Here is an 18623-nt window from a genome sequence, read left to right as displayed (position 1 = left end):
GATGTATTTGCGTGCAAACTAGGGTCAGGTTGGCGGGAGGGGCAGTCTGGGGAACCTCCGTAATCAGGATTCAAAAACAAATTTCTCACTGGATTTCAGCCTCTATGTCAATCTTGGAAATGCTTGCGACTATTGTTGTACATTTTGGTTGTGCATTATCATTTTGTTATACGTTAGTTATACATTTCATACATTATACACATACCTATACACATACGTCACTTGAACATACGCGTTTAGAGCACTATCGTACTAGGGATCTGAGGGTCTTGAACCCTCCAAAATTTTGTAACAACCGGGCTTACGGTGGTGCATGGAAAGAAACAATCCAGGGTGCCTCTTACCCGTTCCTGGCAGCCGAGGAAAAGCAACGAACACCTAAGTATCATCTCAAAAACAAGTTACTGGTGGACACTGAAATGATCAAATTGATCAAGGAAGATACTGCGTTGACAGTCGGGACTGCTCTTGGCAGGTTGATAGATAACTTCTCGGATAGTCTCGATAAGGTAAATACAAAAATAAGAGAACAAATGGAAAGAGTGTGTAAAAAATGGAAGATGAACTTTTTATACAAGCCAAGACAAGTGTACAAATAAAATCCGAGCTGGCCTGTACTCACAGGAAAGAAGGGAAACTGGCCGAGTAAATAGATCCAGTTTAGTGGAGCCGTATGTTCAGCACGAAACGCGAGGGAAAAATACCCAGACTACAGACCTTGAAATACTCGGCCGGATTTCCAAACATCCACTGAAGGTGGAGGAACTTTCTGCTACCTGTTTTCTACTTTACGCTCCTAGGTAGATCAGACGCGACCGATTTGGTCGGTAGTACCTTTTTCCTCAAAATTCATGCTCAAAATATGCATTTCAAGCAGCCGCTCTGGCGGGAGAGCTCTCATTGGACTCCCTGCTCACCGCCATGAAATCTATGTTCTCAATTTGTTTGAACCCGCCCCCCCCCCCCCCCCCCCCCCCCCCCTATGGGTCTCATGCAGTGTTTCCAATTCACCAATTGGCTGAAATGTCTGTGTAACAAATGACGAGAGTCTAAGCCCTCTATTTTAGCAAAATATGACCATATATGCGGCCATTATCACACGAACTCAATGAGCCGTTGCACTATGCCTTTTAATTCTTTGCTATGTCTATGGCTGTGGCGTCCATTTCACAGCGGCTCTTTTCGAAGGGTTCGTTGGCTCCGAGAAGCATTTACAAAGCGGCTATGCGCCAGCCGATTATGACGTGGTTTTATGACGTAAATGTTCCCACTTCCACCAATGCGCGTGTCGTCATATGCTTACGCCACCGGTTGTGCCAATCACATGTTCACTTCTGCTGACGTAGTTCGTACCAAAAACATACCCAAATGTGAGATATACCTATCTTTGCAATCATGGTGGTTGAAAAAACACGTAATATAAATCAACATAGATGGCTCCACTTCACCATAAAATAGTCTCATCATCAGCAGACCAGCTTTATCTGACGTTAAGTGATAATGAACAGAGTATCTTTCCTTAAAAATTCTACAAAATCACCCACGAAGCCAAAATAGGAGTTTGTGACACTGTGAACGCATTGCAGAAGTTTGCACAACTGAAAAATAAGCCAAAATAGTTTAAATGAAATTGATTCAAACACATAAAAATATCATTTTATGAGTCAACTAACAATATAACACACCTTTGTCAACTAAGCCTGGTCCATCCATTGTTACATTGATGGTCACCATAAGAATGATTGTATGATTGGATGTGCAAATAAAAAACCAGGATTGCCCATTTGCATCTTACAGTGCTCAAAACTTAATTAATTACCTTAAAAGATGCAGCAACCACAAGCTTCATGCAGAACTTGGTTTAAGTGCACAGCTAGTCATTTAAGGGAATGTTCTACATCTGCAGATATTAAAGCAAGCATCAGATATAATGACATTCACAAAAACACACAGCTCCCCGGCGCCAGGACAGCGGCCCTTTGCATACCGAGTGGCATCTCTCATTAATGAGTTGCTTGTGGGTGTTCGATGACCAAATGCAATAAGTTTTAAGCCCGCTCCCAAGTCCTTTTTCGTGTGATAGGGTTGTCCGATATTGTTTATGTGTGACGCGCTCATGCGCTTTTTATCCCTTATCACTTACCTTTTTTACATACTGTTTCATTTTTCAGACTAACGACACATAATAAGGTAATTCAAATGTTATCATTCCACTGATCATGCGACGTTCAAGGTCAATACAAATATATTTCTCGAGCCGTTCATACTTGGCGTTCTGAGTACCATTTCCAGATTATTCGCCGTCCATTGGGTCTCAATAAATGTCGCGCAGGTTCTACAAGATTCTAATACGAATTACGACTTGTGCTACATAATGCAACAAATTATACACTCTTTCTAGCTAATACGAAATTAAGACTCGTAACCGAACCACCTATGAAAAGCACGAGCACCGAGCATGCGAATGCAAATAAGCACCTAAACTCACGGATTAATATGCAAGAACACCGCGGTAAAGGGCCAGAGCACAAGCACCTAACGATATTAGTTCAGCACACATCCAGCACTGTCATTACCTTCTTCCGAGGAGCCTAGTACTACAAGTAGGAGCTTAGGTGGCGATTCCGTATGGATAGGTTGGCAGCGCCTCAGCGTTATACAAAAGTTGCATGACGTAATCAAACAATAACGTCTTGAGGAGTGCATTTACTTGAAAGAGATATTTTATGTCTGGGGTAAGCCTTTTCACTGAAAAGCATACCAATAGTTATCAGTGAGCTCATTTCATCATGTCTGGTGCTTGCTTCGATATCTTCAAATGTGGAGCATTCTTTTAAACATCGCTGCGCGTAACCGTAAATGTCGTTTGAGGCTAAACACGCATGCATCCTCTTGGGACGTTACAGTAACGGCGTTTTTCCCGTAAAGCATGTCCCGAAATAGCTTCTTTCTGAAGTCAAAGGAGTGTTCTACATTTATATGGGGTTTTAAACTGAAATAGCCATACTGAAGACCTTTTAGAGCTGTTCACAATCACGCCCTTCTGAAGACCTACGACGCTCTAGTTTCTGAGCTACACACCCGCAAAAAAGGGGAAGGTATATCGAGGAGAATATTTCAAAGTCACTTTGGCATTCATAACGTCATAATAACGTCATTCAAGGTCTGCCATTCCATAACCCATGCGGCCATCAAGGCCAGGCAAAATATAATTGTCGAGACGTTTATATCTGGCGTTCGTTAGCGCGATTTCCGGACATAACGACCGTCAAATGTCTCTCAATCAATGTTGTGCAGGGTACAATGACGTAATCAAACTGTGGCGCACCGAAAAGCATATTTGCTAAGTAGAAAACTGTAATGTCTAGGGCAGTATTTTCCACTTAAAAATCATACCAATAGTTATAAGTAAGCTTGTTTCATCATGCCTGATGCTGGCTTTAATACCTTCAAATGCGAAGCATTCCCTTCAACTTGTCTTTGCTGAAAACCATTCCGCGGTAACCACGATGCTGGTGTATTTACTGAAAGCAGGTATCACAAGGCCATTACATATAACGTATCTTTTGTTGTATTGATTTTGCAAAGAAATAATTGCCAGGGCACCGCGTCTTTTATCTTTATTTTTAAGACAGCGGTAATAACCTTATTCCTCGGAGAAAAACCAGGAGAGTGAATATATAGTTGGGTTGATACAACATGCCTTTACCGAAGCAATAGCAGAAGTGAATTCAAAATTGGCTACCGATGATCCTACTCAATTTTTCAGTTTTTTTTTTAAACAACAAGCTACCGTTTTTACGGGACATCAACATTCAGGGGATCAAACAAAGACCGATTGCCAGCCATTACCACGAAACAGTACCTATGCAAGAATTAGATTAAACGAACATACTTGTACATTCAAACAAATTCAAGCGAACAGGCATCATGCATCACGCTTCACTCAAACATGCAAGCGAGTTGAAGTAAACAGGCATCACACATCGCGCCTCAATTATCGCACATCACGCGACAGGCATCACTTACACGTGTAAACGATTTTAAGCTAGCATACATCACACATAAAGGCACATATCACGTTCGCATAATCACCCATGATGAGCCCTGTATGTTATGATTTAGTCGCCGACTTTCTATCAAAATATATGCACTTATTTTTCTGTCTGGGTGGTCCTGCGCTCAGTAGATGACCTTGAGTTTTAACACGGGCATAGGGTCCATACTTCCCTCAATTTCAGCCTGAGCGTATTTTGCCAAAAACTGGTCATCGGAGGGGGTGTTCTCTGTTTTGTTTTTAGCGCCTCGCAGGTGTTCATTAGATCTCAAACGAATAGGATGCATGGACTCCCCGACATAGACTATGTCCCTCCCATGTTTTGCGCACAGTCTACCGTTGATTTCGTTGACCACTTTCTAAAGTGCAAACCGCTTTAAACCCAGAAACTACATAAATGACATTTTTTGCCACCCGGGCTTCGAGATTGAGGATTTCACCGCACTTTTAAAGCTTATTGTCGTGCTTCCAAGCTATGCGTATGCGCAGTTTTATTTTTTAACAATGTCTTTGATTTTCCAAATCAAATGCTCATCTATGTAAGGTAGCGTTAAGAGTCCGTCATCCGATAGGACGCGTTCCCGCCTCCTACCACCCATTCCCCAAGCGTTCTAACCTTTTTTTCCTTTTTTAGCATTCTACCTGTAAGTCGCGGTGAATATTCATGGTCCAACAGCAAAGCCCATATTTTGTTTATGCTCTTTCCTTCCTTTTCATTACTTGATGAGTTGTTTAGAGCCGTATGGAATATGTTACGAAATATGTTGTGCTTAGTAGAAGTTGGATGCGCAGATTCGCGGTGCAGAATTATTCCAGAGTTGGGAGGCTTGAAAAAGAGTTCGTTCGTAACGTTGTGCGGTTGTTCCTCCTTTTCACTGTCACTAGCGTATCCAAATATGAGACCCCTTTCCGCCCCTGTATGCTCCATCGTAAAAGACGGATTTGGATGCTGGTTATTCATGAACTCTAAACACTCTTCAAAGGCACGCTGTCCGTGCGTCCATACCCCAGCATAATCATCGATGTATCTAGCTAAGAAAGTTGGTCTTAATGAGCTGGCGGCCAGGGCCTTCGTTCCAGATTGGTCTAAAAATATTATTGTCAGAGGAGGAATGCATGGGTTCCCCATTGCTATTCCCAATTTTTGTGGATTGAAGTTGTCTCCGAGCGAGAAAACATTATCTTGGAGACACCGTTCATAAAGACCGCAGATATCCTCTTTTGATGGGAGGGAAGCATCAATTTCATGGAAATGTTTGTCTACCTTAGCTTTCACGGCGGCGAGAGCCTCGTTGACTGGTATATTGCCATGTAAATTGACAGCACGTTCACTGAAAAAAGCTTCCCTCTGGTAACCCTTATCCCTACGAATGATTAGAGGCCCTTTTAAAAAGTCTCTGGTGTCCCACAGATGAGTGGGAGCGATCTTCAAGAGCTGGTTGAGTATGTTATCTAAAAGACACGAAGTTTTTCTATAAGACCACCACATGCAGATATGACAGGCCTAAGCGGCACTGCAGGTCTGTGATCTTTAGGTAGCCCATAGAATACAGGCGTTCTGCTGTGTCTAGGTGTCAAGTCCTTGATGATTTTGTCCGAAATTTTTCTCCTCACTGTGATCTTTAGTGTTCTTTTAGCCTCTAGCTGAGGGGCTGGGTTCCTCCATAGCTGTCAGTGTCGTTAAGTATAGCCTTAGCCTTGCTAACATAAGTTAGCCTATCTAAGATTACAAAACCCTTGCACTTATCGCTCTGTTAAACTATGATATCATCATATTTGGTAAGGTCCCTGATAAAGTTCCGCTGATCAGCCGTGACATTAAACGTCACTACGTCACTGCAGTGACATAGTGAATAAATACCTTTCAAGTATGACGAAATTGGGCGTCAAGACCATCACTAAAATACCAATTTTGTAGTATTTCTTAAGCAAACAAATACCGCGGTAGATAATTTTTGGGGCGTGACCTTTTACCTTGAGAAATAACTTTTTCAAATGTGATCAAAGCAGACGCCGCGAACCGCATGGTCAATACGACACAAATTTTGTTGCAGTTCTTACATGAACGAATTAATGGCAGAATATCGCGTTTTGTGTGACCTTGATCCTTGACTTGAGAGTTAGTTTTTCATATTGCGACAAAAGCGGACGTTCTGTGCATCTATATCATGTCCATTTGGTGCATTTCTGAAGTAAAATAAGTTGCTGGGCATCGCGTTTTGTATCTCAGCCCTTAATCTTGAGGGATAGTTTTTCCCAACGTGTCGAAAGCAGACTCCTGGGTATCGATATGATGCCTTTTGTTGCATTTCTTAGATAAGAGAATAAAGAGCAAAGCAATGCGTTTTGTGTGACCTTAAGCTTTGACCTTTCGAGTAAGTTTTTTGCGTGAGGAAAGCAGATATCCTGATTATCGATGTGATGCCATTTTTGCTGTGTGCTTAAATAAACAAATAAGTTGTGGGGTACATTGCTTTCAGTGGTCTTGAAATTTAACCTTGAAAAATGTTTTTTTGAAGTTGTGAGAAAAGCAGACATCACGAACATCAATATCAAACCCATCTTGTGGTGTTTTTGGGTAAACGAACATTTGCCAAGTTACTGCCTTAGTGTTACGATTATCTTTTACCTTGATTTGTTCTTGCGGCATCTCTTTTCTTATATCTCTGAGGTAAAGGCATGGCTTCTAGGGTAATGCACTTCGTGCGACCTTGACCTTCGATCTTGAAAGCTATTTTTTAAGATGCATCGTAAGAGGACATTACAAGCATCAATGTGACACCCTTTTTGCTGCACATTTTATGAGCGAATTCAGCTGGTCTTCCATTTTATGTGATCTTGACATGTGGCCCTGGTAGTTAATTTTTGTAGCGGTCACGGAAGTGAATATCAAAAGGATCGATATTGACCCATTTCGTGCGAACTGGTAGATAAACAAAGGAATGCCATGGTACCCATGCCTTTACCTGCCATTGACCGGTGGAATTCAAACTAAGCGACTTAGAGAAAAAAAAGCAAATTCGTGAATATGTCGAACTGGAAGAACGCGAATGGAAAGATGAGCTTGACGCTGAACTGGAATACGAATACGACGCTAACTTGGATATCAACACCGATTATGGTCTTTGCCAAGGTGGTCTCATACTGGTTTGATACAAGATGGCTTGATACTGGTTGAACTGAACTGTTAGTTCGTTGTAAATATGATGCTATATTGACCAAGTAATTTTTGTGCTTAAATAACATACATGCTATTTAAAGAAGATCACTCATCTGCATGTTTGAGCCCGACACTAGACATATTGGTCATTTGCCCTGCATTTCCCAGTCCCAACGTCTCTGCTTCAAGTATATATATATATATATATATATATATATATATATATATATATCACTGGTAAAATTTCAGCTGAATATATCCAGTTTTTTTCTTTCGGAATTTAACAAAAATACAGGGTAGTCAGAGCTATTGAACATTTCATTTGTGCCATTGACACAGATGGCATACAAAAGACGATCTTTTCTCTCGCCTCTTAAGTGCTGTTTATGATGCACATTGATATGGGGTGACATCCGGACTGTTGTCCTAAGTTAGATATTTCAACTTGGTCTGTAAGTGCTGTTCTGCTGTAATTATCATTACTTTAGAGGGGCTCTTTTGTTCAAAGAACACCATTTTCTACTTTAAAGGATGAAACACTTTACTTTTTGTCGAAACCAAACATTACATTTTAAGCAGCAGCTTCTGAACATTTCAGAAATATTTTTGCATCCTTATCAGTCGGCATGCAACTGGGTCAAGCACAAAGAAGCTATTCAGCATAACTGTGACCACCCGGTAGCCACCCAGTGACCCTATGATAAGCTTTTATGACCCAAGCTCAGTGGTAGCCAAGAACATTCACGGTGCAGTCGGCTTTTCGCTTGGATTCATTGTCGATGCCAATGCTCGCCATTGCCGACATTACGTCCATGCCCTGCCGACTGGTAAAAATGTATTCACACTTCGCCACAGCTCTTCGTCCGATCACACAACTCTGCCTGACTTCGTTGCACTCTTCAGGGATTGGTGATGATGTCGTTGTCGTCGTTCGTCTCCGTATTCGTTTCGGAGGTGATGGGGCTGTTGTCCACCGAGGTGGTGACCACCTGCGAGTTGTCTTCTGTCACCACGTCCGTGTTGGTGTTGATCGAAGTCACCACTTCCGCCGTGTCGTAGTCCAGTGTCTGGTCGGTGGCCGTGCCCGTGTCTGTCGAGTCGGAGGACGCCGTCGAGCTCGTGACGCGCGTGCCGAGTGACAGCAGCAGAGGCAACAGCGGTAACAGCAGGTAGTTGATAAGGCTGACCAGATCCAGGCTGAAGTTGAACTTGAACGGCGGGCGCTTCGGCTTCTGCGTCGGTCTCGCGTACATCCCGTACGTGCTGTACACGCCGTCTCTGGCGCGTCCCACGGGACCGCCGGCCACCCCAACCGGTCCCTGATTGGTCTGCGAGGTCTGTCGAGCTGGTGCTGTCGTTCTGGAAGCTACCGCGTCCAACCATCGCCTCCCGCTGTCCCCGGAACCCTGTGCCACCGCTGCGCAGGTTACACAGACACTCACGAGCACACAGACGACTGGCGGATAATGGACCATGGCTACCTCGCCCGAGCTGTCGGTCAGTGTCGGCACTGGTGGACGGCCGGTGCTATAAGTAGGCGCTGCCGCCGTGCGACCAGACGACGGCAGGCGACGCGCCGCAGGCGGGGCCGCGCCTTCAGCTAACTGTCCGGAGAGCCGCAGCGCGCCGCGACGCCGCGGCAGGCAGTCCGGCAGCGGACCGACCACGCGCGCGAGGCGGTCGGCCGGACGGTCGACCGGACCGCTGCGGCCAGCCACAGACATGACGGACCGGACAACTGGCGGCTGGCGAGCGTGCCGTTTGCTGGATGATTGATGTTACACAATACACTGGGCAGAACGATTTATGTTTAGCGAGACTGACGTGCTGGTTTTATGTGGTTATCAAATATATCGTAGTTGTCCCACAAAACGCTGGTTGTGCCACGCTGTGAACGAGCAAATTTGTTGTCAATATCCAGTCAGGAAAGAGGTTCAACGACTGATGTTGGCGGCACCATTCATATCTCGCATTGCTTAGAAGTTTTTTAAAGCATTTCCAAGCGTCGGCGTGGGCATCAGGTTATTGACAAACAATGACGTCAGAAGTCAACAAAAAATGAATGACTAGCCACACCTTTGTTACCGGTGGAAGGCCGTGTCGTAGTCCAGTGCCCAGTGTGCAACTTTGAACATTTCTCGGAATGCGCGATGGCGGCCGCCGTCAACTTGAGTGTTAGTGTTGCTATAAAAGCGTTCATTCCACGAATTGGAGGGTCGCATGACACCGTATATCAGGAGTCTTCGATGGTAGGAAGTCCATTGCCGCAGTAATTTGCCATGTATGAGGTTAAAGTCAAGATCAAATTAAAGGTCAAACGTCAAATTTGATCATGATGAACAAAAATCACCTCTAGTGTTCGCTATGCGCCCGTCTTTGTTTTCCGGTACTCACTGTGCGGGAACCACTCGCAGCGGCAGCACGTTTTAAATACCATAATGATATGGGCATGTGTTCCATATACCACACATGTACCTGCTATAGACTTGGTTGGCTGCAACGGCCAGTTCATTAAGTTTTAACGAGACAGAGATCGGGGCGATCATACGATTAGCACACAGCTCCGCCAGGACGTAATAGACTAGCTCGCAAATCATTTTACATCGAGGAGCAGAAGCAATGCAACGACAAAGCTTTCGTGGTTTTCTTATTGGTGCTTCCAAAAAGCTGCTGAAGTTTCATCAAAGTAACTTTGATTTGAAGTGAGATCGTTTGTTGTCCGGGTTTGTTGAGACTGGTGCTGCCCTGCGAGTCGTTGTATTGGACCAAGCATGCGCTCTGATACAGCTGGAGGTCGACTGTGAGATGGCTGTGCCGCATCCAAAAGGCATTGAGAGTCTTTTCGAAACACACTAACGCAGACAGAATGGCGTTTAGGTGTCAGGCGGCGGGTCGACATCGGCCCGAACACCGCCAGTGCCTTCGGCTTCAGGACAGCGCCTACCGCCAGTCGGTCTTGCTAAGCCCATTGAAGCCCATCCACTCAGCCGGCTTGTCATTCTTGTGCACTTCCGACAGCTTTGCCGCGCTTCACTGCTGACTGAAGCTGTCGGCAGCCCACTGAGGCCGTGACTCCGCAGCGGACAAAGCCTTTGTAGGGAGCTGCGGTGAGGTCAGGTTCGGTGGGCCCCTTGCAGCGCTCCAGCTGCATAGCCTGGTGGGCGAGTCTCGGAAGGGACAACTCACTACTGCCGTGCTGCTGCAGAGCTTGTGCTCGAAAGGCGCCAGGATATACCAGCATATTTCAGCTAACCAATTACTTGAAAACGGACAAAGAGTACCTGGCCAGAAGAATATGAGTGGAGTGCCTCTTCAAACCTACAATTCTGGCGCTCATGCTCTTGCGCGGAAGGCGAAGCGATGACTTCATCCTTCAGCAGCGCTGTGTCCAAATTATGCTGTCGTATTTCTCCGTAGAAGGTCACCACAATCATGCTCGCTACATGAGCTGATGGAGATGTGAGGCAGACGCAGCACCATCCCCAACGTGCCAGGGAGAAGCTACTGGCGGCCGCCCACGCCTGGCACTCGGACAGCAAGACCGCTGTGCCAGCAGGTCAGATGCTGGTTGACGTCGGTGAGCTGCTCTGTGTGGCCAATCGCTGGGACTGCAGAAGGCCTGACTGCAAGTTTGCATACTCAACTGGCTACACTTCTATTGGTTGACCCACTGTATTTCTAACTAAAAAGACAACAACAAAAAACATCGTGCTGTTCGACAAGTACCACCAACAAGCTTCTAACGTGTACTGCGTCAACGGGACACTAACGGGGCGTTACCGAAGATGGAATGCTTGTGTGGCGCATTTACTTGTTTACTCCTTTCCTGTGCTCATTATTAGATTAGCCGAATGTCGGTATCCGTAGTTGATTTATGCAATTGATTATGGCATAGCGCGCCTCTGCTACCTTGTTAGGTTTCTGCTGCCTCGTTAGGGCTCACATGTGCACTTAGAATTGCGCACCTTCGAAGGTTCTAGAACGCCCCATCCCCTGTATTGGAGGCCGCCCGCCAGCGCCGCCCAGCGGCCCCGCGGTATGGTAACTGCCGCATACTGCGTAGCGAGAGGCAGACAGAGAGCTAGGAGGCCCAGGCTAGCGTGGGAGGAGGTGCGGACGCGGTCCAACCACGACCAGGGTCGCGACGCTTTATAACTTAACAACGCGAGCGCACTACGGTCGAATATAGCCAACCTTCTCACGCCGGTTCCCTGATGGACAAAAGTGAAAAGAAGAACGCAAGTCACGAGAGTGAAGCGTTACATACGCAAAAGGCCACAATTGGATAAGAAGAGGACGAACTTAAGATGCCCATTGAACCCTCCCCCTACTCCCTCCAAGAGCACACACACCCACACCCACACCCGCATCCACAGCCACACCCACAGCCACACACTCACACCGACACCGGCACCGACACCCACACCCACACAGCCCACACCGACACCCACACCGACACCCGCACCCACACTCACACCGACACCCACACCCACCCACACCCACACCTACACCCCCCCCCCCCCCCACACACACACTTAATTCCGTGAAGCTATTTTTACATTGCCAAGAACACGAATTTCCACAAAATTCCATGCGGCTTCCTCATCCAAACAACATCCAGCTCGTCAGCAAGCTAGACTGCGTCATCGCGCATGCTTTGACAGATGTCACCCTCTGCAGCAACATCTTGAAAGCGTTGGTAGACAGTGCCCAGGACATTCACATCCTTACTGGTGACAACGAATCATTGGTCCTGCTGTTGTACTACACATTGAGAATACTGGTCGTCACCAAAATTCAACTGAAAGAGAAAAGTGACGATGTCCTGAACGTTAACGAGGCCACCGAGAGGCTCCGTGAGGCTCCAGTGTAACCAGCTCATCGGTGTCCACGCACTGTGGGAATGCGACGCGGTGTGACATCCCTTCGGAGACCGACACCAGTCGACGCTGAAGCTATGAGAGATAGACACACTAGTCTGGTGCTCAGAAGCCCGGTGCGACCCGTGAACAACTCGGAGCAACCGCAGACACAACGCTACAGCTGTGCGACAACAAACGCCGCGCGTGCTCGTTTCTTTCTTGGCATTAAGAAGCCTCTTCTGCCTGAGAAGCTGCCGCCGGCTAATGCCAGCCTGTGGGTGAATGTGGTCTGAGCTCACAGCAGATGATTTTGTAAAAGGTAGCCAACCAAAGTGACCCCTTCCCCGAACATGAGAAGCTAGATATATTGCCAACTTCATTTAGAGCATCGAAGTCTCCGCCGTATGCCAGCCGCTACAACGGCGCCAGTTATTGCAAAAGCACTCCTGGATCCAGTAACCTGCATCTGCAGATCAAGATCGCCAACCATTTATTATTAACGGATTACCGAAAAACTGCCCTTATGAGGTAGATGTAGATTTGAACCCTCCTTTCGGTTTCTCTGATCACAGGACGTCAACGGATGTCTTATGTTGACTTTATGATGGTCGGGAGTAGTCACTGACCTGATCTCACTCCACCTTTTGACTTGAGGAGCACGCTATCGATAACAGTGCTTGATGCTGATCTAAAAATCAAATATCAAACAATTTCGAAGGTTGCTTGGTCACATTGACTCTCTGAAGGTCAAATAAGCTCACTGACCTGACATGTATGTATATGTAGATCAGTGAACTTTTGCTTAGAAAAACTATCTAGCTGAAAGGTGGCTGTGTGACGAGGTCTAAAAGCACTTCGGTTACCAATCTGGAGGTCGACCTTGTCCGACCTTATTTGACCCGAAGGTAACGACGTAAAGACCTCAAAACCTGACTTAACTCAGGTCAAATAAAAGGTCGACTTACCCTGTGAATATTTTGCGTTTCTGGCTCTCTTAGCTTTTGAGATGTCAGGCGATCAAGTTGGTCCAGCCCATCCCCACCCCGCCACCCGAGTGCGCCGCATACAGCCGGCCAACCGGCCGCGTGTGAACTTTGGTACGTCTCAAAGCTGATAAACCTCACATGATGGGCATCAACGCCCACAAAACCACAGAACGTCCCTCAGCGCGCGCCTAAGGGACCGCATGCTGAGGGACCTACGGGCTCTTAGTAGCCGCAAGAGTGAGGGCACCTACACTGTGGATTTTTAGTTTAATAGAATGGTAACTGTTTTGGGTTAGTGGGTGTGATGCCGTCAATCAGGAGGAGAGGCCTTAGTTACAGAATATGCAACGTTAAAACGACGATGGCTAAGTGGGTGATGACTTGCGAGACCAACTGCCATTCGGACACATCATGAACGGGTGTCAACATTCTGTTTCGTACAATGGTTTCGCTGCAATACAACACCTAGTGCTTCCACCATCGCAAAATGGCCGCTCCCGTAGACGCTCGATGGTATGCTGGATGTGTTGATAAACAGAGAGCGCAGTGGAGAAGACAACAGCGGGCTAAATACTCAAATTGTATTCTTTCCATAAAAACAAAAGCGTTTGTCTGTGGAAAACAATACGATCGAAATGCGCTGAGTTGTAGGTCTTGAGGGGCTAGGCTTGTTTTTGCTTTGTCAATGCCTAGCTCTCGGTTATGCCCCCCCCCCCCCCTCTGGGAAAAATATGTGGTGCCGCCCTTGGATCATCGCGGGAAGGGGACCCTCTGACTCCTCACAAAGCGGAGATGAAAAACATGCTATTGGTCGGGGTTACATTCGCGAGGCCCGTGGGTTAAATTCGCGAGGTAAGATTTTCTTATTGCAGGGACCTGCGGAGAGGCTAGTTCCAGTCACTTGCAACGCAGAACTCTCCCATCTGCTTAGCACGGAAGGCTTGGAGAAAAATGCGCGCGGTTATAGTCAGCATAGGCCAGGTCTGCCATCAAGCTGATTTCGGGCTGGTCGCTTCACACCAGGCCGACTCGACGGTGCTAGCTAGGCCGCGGCGCCGGCTGGATACACGGAGTGGGTCCCTCAGTGCTGCCGACCGCCCCTCCGCGTCTAAAAGACCCGAGTGAAATCTTATCATGGAGGGCGCCTGACCGTGTACCCAAATGTATCCTGATCAAACTGCGCGCTGCAAAACTATCGCCTTTGCTGGAAAAAGTGCGTTGAGGACCGAGTTCTTCGGGATTTGTTTTAGAACGGGGGGGAGGGGTAAATGACAGGAATTTATGACCCTTTCAAATGTTTTGGCTCACTCCGCCCGGGGTTCATTGGTGGATAAGTTATACTGATGATTTTGTGTAGGTTGCATCGCAGCTGTTTTAACATTCGCTGCACGGGAGTTTTCATCTTCGCCCTAAGAGGCATGGGAGTCTTAGGTTTTCATAACGTCTCGAAAACTAAGCAAACTGGGGCCACGCCGAAAACGACAATCGAAATCTCTTGTAAAACAGCACCAGACGGTTGTGTTGAGTGGTGGTAAATGGTCTTTGACTGATAAAACCAGCTCCAAAATGTCAAATCAGCTCTTTATTAGCACCTCTATTATCAAGAACAAAGCATTCTACAATGGTGACACAGTGTGGACAGCTTTCGGAAAACATCAGTTAGGAACTGTTGTGCGAACATATGTGATCTGTGATGTTCTGTCAGGTTAAAGATGTTGTTGCGATTGTAATATTGACCCGTGCGGCTGTATCAAGAACTAAACAAACCGTCTTGATAGGAAGCACACGGTTAGGAATGCCTTCCTAAGCGAGTGCATTTAGCGTGTTGATTGTTGCTTTTGAATAAAATATCACCAATATGACCTAGAAAAAGAGGTAATAGATCATGAACCGCGCAGGTCAGAATCTTGCTCCGAAGTCAGTTTTTACTAGAAAGTCGTACTCCAGTGAAATCTCAGGACTAGTTACGTATAATAGTAGCACAGCGTAGTGCCACTGCAGCACCGTCAAGACATAAAAGAATATTAATGTCAATTATTTTCTCCATCAAATTACGCTACCGTGTGTCATAGTACTAGATTTTTCCCTGCAGTCGCGACCACCGTCGTCATGGCAGCCCTGGTCACGACAACCAGCGTGCGCACCCGTACTGGAGCAAATATTTAAAAAAGCGTCCGTGATTGGCCCGTGGGCGAGGGCCTGTTAGCGAGGCGCGCTTTGGTTGAAGTCTGAGCCAGTGCGTCACATGGACCAAGTGATTCTACGATTCCTCAAGCCAACGCGCGACTCCAAAAGGGACGCTGTGATAAACGGCATAGGGGAGAAATAGAAGCCATAGTAGAGCGTTTCGTTAAGTTCGTGGGGTAACAGTTTCATGTTCGCATATATTCTAAATAGAGTATTTCAAGCTTTCGTAGCATTTACTACACAAATATTGAACACACTAGTGTGTTGCAAACATTACAGAACATATATGTTGGAGCAAGCAAGGCAAATAAATGTATTGCTTTTAAGATTTATCGGGAGTCAAATGACCTTTCTCTCGCAGTGTGGGCTACTTTAAATCAGAACTTTGAGTTCAAAAACTTTGAGAACACTCAGAATTTCGAGAACATTGGTATTTCTGATCAGATCGCACGCGTCTGATGCAACAAGAGCAGCGTACAAAAAGGTTGGATACACCCTGATATAACCGACGTAACCTTACAAATAACCTTGGTTATGCCGAAATAACCTTAGAAGAGAAGGAGACAAGGTCTCTTAGATGTTCCTCGTAAGGAGAGCGTTGATGTAGTTTTATTAATACATCGACTGTCTGTCGGTAGGTGATAGTCGCATATGCGTAGTAAAGGCTTTATAAATAATGACATTGGAAACATGACGCTATATCGGCATTCAGGACCGATTCCTTATTGTTAGTAACGCGATTTTGATGTAATACAGAAATTCAAGTGCGCATGACCATTTCCCACACTGCCGCATTTAAGCACGGGTAAGGGCACCAGTGTCGTGCCTTCCATCATGTGCTGTTGATCCCGTTGATCCATACCCTGTCATGCAAGCCTGTGAAATCGTCGCGTATCTGGTATTTGGCCGTACACATTTGGTAGCACACTCCAAAATACCAACACACCAGTCAAATATATTCGGTACCCTACGCCGCGAAACCATCTACAAACTGACGCTACAAACCACATTTTCAAATCGACCATCAGGCTGGGGATCTCATTCACCAGCCTTCCGTGAAATCCTGTGACACACAATGCATGTCAAATACCTCGGAACTGCACTTATCGGCTATCAGACTTCTGAGAAAGGGCTGAACGCGCACATCGTCGATACAGAAATTACCCGCGATAGTGAACCTTTCGGACTTCCCTGACATGTTGACTGGAAATGTGTGGAGAGCGCGCACATTTTTCCAAACGAAGCTGCCCTGGCTGGGAAAACGTGCGTATTTTTTAGAAAAGCAAGCATATTCCCATCAGGCGCAAAGGTGACTCTAAGGGATAAGGTGACTCTACAAAGGTGACTCTAAGGGACAAGGTGACTCTACAAAGGTGACTACGGATAGGCTTGGAACTAAGCGGTAAGTTACACAGATAATTAAAATCAACCCAATTACTAAATCCACTATCTGTAAAGACCCTGCAAAAAGTAAGCGCATAACATGTACCTGGCTGGTATGGCACCCTGGCCGAAGCGAGCAATGGAACAACAATTCGCCTAAACCGTCGAGACGACTACCTCGCGATCGCTATGCCTCAAACGGGGGTAGTCCGAAGTCTTCGGGCCGAAAATGTTCCAGAGATGTCAGCACTAACGTGGCGGGCCGAGTCATTTCCTCCGGCATGCGCGGGTCGGGCACCATGATGCACGGCATGCCGGCGGCGCGCGCCGACAGCACGCCGTTGGGAGCGTCCTCGAAGGTGAGCACGTTCTCGGGCCGCGCTGGCGGCACTGCGAAGCGGCGCGCCGCCACCTGATACACGTCGGGCGCCGGCTTCCCGTTCGTCACCTCCGGCTCCGTGGAGGCAAGAACAGCGTGCGTGAAGAGCGCGAACAGCGCGCCGTGTCGGCTCGTCTTCAGCTTGAAGGCGGGCGCACCGCCGCCGGACGCCAGCGCCATGGGCACGCCGTGGCGGTGCAGGTGGCGCACGAGCCGCTCTGCCCCAGGCATCAGCTCAGTGGTAGGGAACAGCTGCTGCCAGATGCGGCCTGACTGCTCCAGGTACTCCTCCGGGGTCAGCGGCAGGTCCAGGCTGCGCACGATGTCAGCAGCGGCCTCGCTGCCCTTTTTGCCCATCTGCTGCAGCTTGAGCTCCCACGTGAATTGCTTGCCAAACTGGCCGACCACACGCTCCGTGGTCTGAGTGTACAGGCTCTCCGTGTTGAGCAGCAGGCCGTCGACGTCGAAGATGACGTGTGTGATGGCCGGAAGGCTCGGCTCCATGGCTGCTGCGGTGGTTCAGGCTGCAGGAGACATGAATGGGTCAGCAAGTGTCACCACAAGCTGGTCCAGTACTGGGTGTGGAGACAGTCACTGAGTCAGTTGATCCCCTGCAGGAATGTGAGCATGACCCCATGCTAGATCACACACAATCAAGTTCATTACCACAGATTGTCTAAAGATACATTCTGAGTGTTTGTAGCCTTTCTGAAAATGGTACCTTTACCATTGACATCTGCAGTTCCTGATGTGGCTCATTGTACCACTGTATATAGGTTGAGAAAAGTGATCCATAAACAACATGATAGAACTTTGATAAAGATATGGAAGGCAGTCATTTCAATGCAACACACAACCTCCTGATGCATCCCATGAATGCTCAAAGGAGGTCTGTGCCAGGGGATGAAATGCCCATATTCTTTCTCTCCATGCAACATATGAGGAAAGTGTAATTTTTCAGGACATGGGGGGGGGGGGGCACTGGCTCCTTTCTCCTACACTTTGTGTCATTCACAGCCCTGAGACATGACTGTCACATGAAAATAGCATTCTGGTTGCTGCCGTGTTCCTGGCATGTAGTGTAGATGTTGAGTCAGGCAGATCAAAATGTTACACCACATTTAAAAGGCAATTACTGAAAGGGATTACATCAGTATCATCACACAATACTAGTTATTACCATTCTAATGAACAAACTTGCTATTATGATTAAAACTATCTAAAGGATCCTATCAAAATGTTTTTCATGCAAATATGCTGAATTTCAGCACATTCACCTGATGCAATTAGCATTGTTCTTTTCAAGGCTGTATAAGGCTGAGGCTGTTTAATCTTTTTGGTATTGGAGCTTTCCACTTACACCAGCATGATTTTGTAGTTTTGTCCATTAAATGGATATTATGGGAGGCCAGCATGCACTGTGGTGCTTCCAATTTTGTAGTTTTTATACAGGTGCATACTTTACAAAATGAGTTGGGGGGGGGGGGCAGTGAAACATATGCCACTACCAAAATATACAACAGGTTTCTCCAGATTTGGCCTAGACTCTTCCCAGTGTGTGTGTGTGGGGGGGGGGGGGGGGGGCAGAGGGCAATGCAGAAACCCAAAC

The 18623-nt window shown here is 46.8% G+C and overlaps 1 protein-coding gene across 1 annotated transcript; it reads right to left on the bottom strand.

Annotated features, from left to right (window-relative positions):
* Window positions 1-16822: 16822 nt before the first annotated feature.
* On the bottom strand, window positions 16823-17518 carry LOC119090110 (pseudouridine-5'-phosphatase-like). Its single transcript, XM_037212905.1, has 2 exons — window positions 17048-17518; window positions 16823-17005 (listed from the first exon to the last, which is right to left on the bottom strand). Exons 1-2 carry the CDS (start codon window positions 17516-17518, stop codon window positions 16823-16825), a joined length of 654 nt encoding a protein of 217 aa, XP_037068800.1.
* Between the last annotated feature and the right edge of the window lie 1105 nt (window positions 17519-18623).

Source organism: Pollicipes pollicipes, unplaced genomic scaffold, assembly GCF_011947565.3.
Source record: "Pollicipes pollicipes isolate AB1234 unplaced genomic scaffold, Ppol_2.1 Scaffold_3087;HRSCAF=3621_pilon_pilon_pilon, whole genome shotgun sequence".
Classification (NCBI taxonomy): domain Eukaryota; kingdom Metazoa; phylum Arthropoda; class Thecostraca; order Pollicipedomorpha; family Pollicipedidae; genus Pollicipes; species Pollicipes pollicipes.
This window is presented reverse-complemented; position numbering and strand designations above follow the sequence as displayed.